Raw genomic sequence first — 3,226 nt, forward strand, 5'->3', positions numbered from 1 at the left:
AGATCAAGGCGATATTCTTAAACGGCGGCCAACTTCGAGAGATGGACCGCGATCCGGGTTCCAGATCGGCGAGAACCAGTTCATGCGCTGCTGAGCGCCGAGACCGGAAGCACCCAAACGTAGCTGTAAGTCCTTCTGACTCCTAACACCCACACCCAATGCTAGACGATTAAATCACCTTTCTGCACAAGTTTCCACTAGTCGAACAAGGAGAAGCCCAAATCATCATCAGACTCTTCCTCACTTTCAGGCTCAGGCTCGGGCTCGGCAGCGGCAGTGGCGGCTGGCGCACCCGTAGCGGGACCAGCAGAGAGAACTGAGAAGGAGTCGACGATCGTCTTGATATCCACACCTTGGCACGCTCGGGCGAAGAGGGCAGGCATGTAAGACTCAGCTTCCACGCCACTAGCCTTAACGAGCGAAGTCAAATTGGCGGCAGAGACCTCTTTGCCTTCGGCGGATAAGATGAGAGCTGCGACAAGTTAGACCCGTGTAGCAACGACGTTCCTCACCTGATAAGGAGAAGACTATCTCCTGCTTCTCTGAATTCGACAAAGCAGATAACATAGTGCACTGTACCGCCTATAAATCGTCCTTTTCCGCAGCCGTTTTGTCCCCGGCAGCAATGACGTGCTCATTGACGACGTAGGTCCGGAGTGACTCCAGAGCAGAGGCTGCATGATGGATGTTGTGGCGGCGTACTTTTATTTTGGAGGGGCTCGCGTTGGTAAGCGATGACTTGTGAACATGTGGTACAGAGTAAATGTTGTTGTTGCTCGGCTAATTTGTCAGACCGCTTCACAAACACAACCGACGGCGCCAGCTTCAAATTGAACCGGAAGGTCCCCTCGGACGGAATCAGAATCAAGGCCGCGTCAGTCCTACGTCTCGGCAACTCGGCCACACTAAGGTCCATGACGACCACGTGCGTATCACAACGGGAGCAACGGAGGATTTCGCAATTGAGTGGGTTGGAGGCCATTCCTACTGCAATTGATCTTTTATTGGAGCTTTCATGCTCAGACCACTGCTAACTGTATTGCGCGTCAGCGGGTGCTGGAGGAAATCGTAATCCCATGTTGAAAATCGAGGGGGTGTCGTCTGTTGTTGTCTCTGGTCTCTGCACCACCTCCTCGGACTCGGAGCTCAGGTCGGACTCATTCATCCAGGCCGGAATATGGCTGAGCGTCTCCTCCTTCCTCTGTTTCTTCCTCCCAAAATCGTCAAAGGCTTCGTTGTCGGAGTCATGCGTAATCTTGTCTTTGGGATCTTGGATCTCGAAATGTCCTCCACCCGTTCCAGTTCTTGTCTGCTCCGCGCTGGCCTGCACGAACCCACACTCGTTGCACCTCTCTCGCCATCCCCAGTTAAGGTTCTGACATTTCCCACACCACCAGTCTTCTTTTGTCTTCGGAGCCTTCTTCAGCGTGCCGCATCGAGAACAGCGTTGACGAGTGGCGTAATTGGAAGTGGCGCAGTCGACACACCGCCATCGACTCGTATCGCTGGTGGCTTTGCCACCGCTGCGAGGATGTCTCATATCAATTCGCGAGTTTCTGACCGAAAGACTAGATGATTTAGTGTTTGTGGCTTCTGTTCTTGGTTATTCACTCCTTGTTCCCCGCCTGTTCAACGACGTAGTTTCTTGTCAAGTTACCTCCGTACACTGAACATGTCTACGTACCTTGAGTGCGGTCCAACCAAAGGTGGCTGGTCCACTAAAGTTGCAGGTGGAGGGGGCGGCAATAAGGGATTGGCTCTGCTTGGTTGGGAAGGTTCAGACGCGGTTTCCTCAATTATCCATTGCCCAGCAACCTTGTCGAAGTAGAACTTCTTAGGGGGTTCCAAGACGGGACTTGGCGTGGAACTCAAAAATGACGCCAGACCGCTGATGTTGCCTTTGATGTTGGACAAAAGACCCTTCACGCCGGCAGCTGCCTTCAACGTCAAGTTGGTCGATTTCACCTCAGGGTAATCAGCTAACAACCGAGTTACTGCTTCCCTGCACTCCTCACTGAAATGGTTCGAACTCCGAGAGCTTAAGAAACATGCTAAGATTTCCACCATGTTGGGGTGAGACGACCCTTGAAGGTGGAGTCCCATGACGAACTTAACCTTCAATGGGAAGAGCGAGTCGAAAAAGAAGTCCGGCTGCTGCCGACGACGTAGATACTCAAATGTGTCAGCTAGATGTAGCCCCAGCAACCAACTACTGCCTCTCATATCAGATCCCGGCAACCAATCCACACCCAAGTCCTCCTCATGACGTCCAGATAGAAGTCTACACACTCCAGCAGCCTCAACAGCTCCTCGAGCCTGCAGGGAGTCCCCCAGAAGACTCAGAGCTTCGGGAACACCTGAGCATTCCAACCCGTGGAGTCGTACCATTATCGAGAGAGTCTCAAGCTCTGCCTTGCGCTCAGCTACAGGTCCCGCAATCAGATCCTGTAACGACTCCGTCTGTCCGTGTTGGATGAGTACTGCTGCCTGCAGTGCGACCTCACACTTTATTGCAGTCGAAACGGCAACTGCAGCTTCCCCCCAGTGCGCCACAGATCTAGAGGCCACCTCTGCCACGACGTCAGGTCCAAGAAGCGTACTCAGGGCCCATACCTCAGCCCAACGGGCCTGCCCTGCAGCTCTCCATAGCGTCTCGGGCTTGGGTCGCAGGAAGAAGTCCTCCATGGGGTCCTCGGCCTGGTGGGCTGGGAAGAGGCTGGCCAATGTACGGCTTACACTCCCTGGGTTCGCCAGCAGAGAGATGAGGAGCCTCACAAGCAGTGGGGTGAAAGGGTCCTCCTCGCCCATACAGGAGTCAGCCTGGAGCTGGGACTTCCAAAAATTTTGCAACGCCAGGTCAGTGGCGGTACAGTTACCCCCCAAGGGGAAGAGCCCAGACGTAGGGGTCAATGGAGCCACGAGCTCAGGTTGCAAGGGAGGGTTGTCCGACAACTCAGAAACCAGTGGCCGTCTTTGAGGTGCAGACCAGTCAGGCTGGTTCCTGACGGAATCAGATGCAGGCTGAGGTGGTTGCCACTGCTGCCACGTCTGAGGTTCGACAGGGGGAGTCAATGGAGCCACGGGCTCAGGTTGGGACAGATGACTGCCTGTTGCGTCAGAAACCAGTGGAGGTCCTTGAGGTGCTGACCAGTCAGGTTGGTTCCTGACGGAATCAGATGCAGGCTGAGGTGGTTGCCACTGCTGCCACGTCTGAGGTTCGACAGGG

General features: G+C 54.5%; 3 protein-coding genes across 4 annotated transcripts; all 3 read right to left on the reverse strand.

Annotated features, from left to right (window-relative positions):
• Positions 1 to 197: 197 nt before the first annotated feature.
• On the reverse strand, positions 198 to 567 carry KVP17_004220 (uncharacterized protein; the record flags this gene model as incomplete). 2 transcript variants are annotated; one of them, XM_068522219.1, is made up of 2 exons in its annotated part: positions 198 to 472; positions 513 to 567. In XM_068522219.1, 2 exons carry the CDS (start codon positions 565 to 567, stop codon positions 198 to 200), a joined length of 330 nt encoding a protein of 109 aa, XP_068376076.1. The 2 variants fall into 2 exon arrangements, with proteins under 2 accessions (XP_068376076.1, XP_068376075.1); XM_068522218.1 differs by lacking the exon at positions 513 to 567 and having other exon boundaries at positions 198 to 383.
• A 463-nt stretch (positions 568 to 1,030) lies between these two features.
• On the reverse strand, positions 1,031 to 1,540 carry KVP17_004221 (uncharacterized protein; the record flags this gene model as incomplete). The annotated part of the gene is made up of 1 exon (XM_068522220.1): positions 1,031 to 1,540. One exon carries the CDS (start codon positions 1,538 to 1,540, stop codon positions 1,031 to 1,033), a length of 510 nt encoding a protein of 169 aa, XP_068376077.1.
• A 113-nt stretch (positions 1,541 to 1,653) lies between these two features.
• Positions 1,654 to 2,808, reverse strand: KVP17_004219 (uncharacterized protein; the record flags this gene model as incomplete). Its single annotated transcript, XM_068522217.1, has 1 exon — positions 1,654 to 2,808. The coding sequence occupies one exon, from the start codon at positions 2,806 to 2,808 to the stop codon at positions 1,654 to 1,656; it is 1,155 nt and encodes a 384-aa protein (XP_068376074.1).
• Between the last annotated feature and the right edge of the window lie 418 nt (positions 2,809 to 3,226).

The sequence above is a fragment of a genome, assembly GCF_019968985.1.
Source record: "MAG: Porospora cf. gigantea B chromosome Unknown PgB_NODE_2706_length_3226_cov_160.457, whole genome shotgun sequence".
In the NCBI taxonomy this organism is placed as follows: Eukaryota; Apicomplexa; class Conoidasida; order Eugregarinorida; family Porosporidae; genus Porospora; species Porospora cf. gigantea B.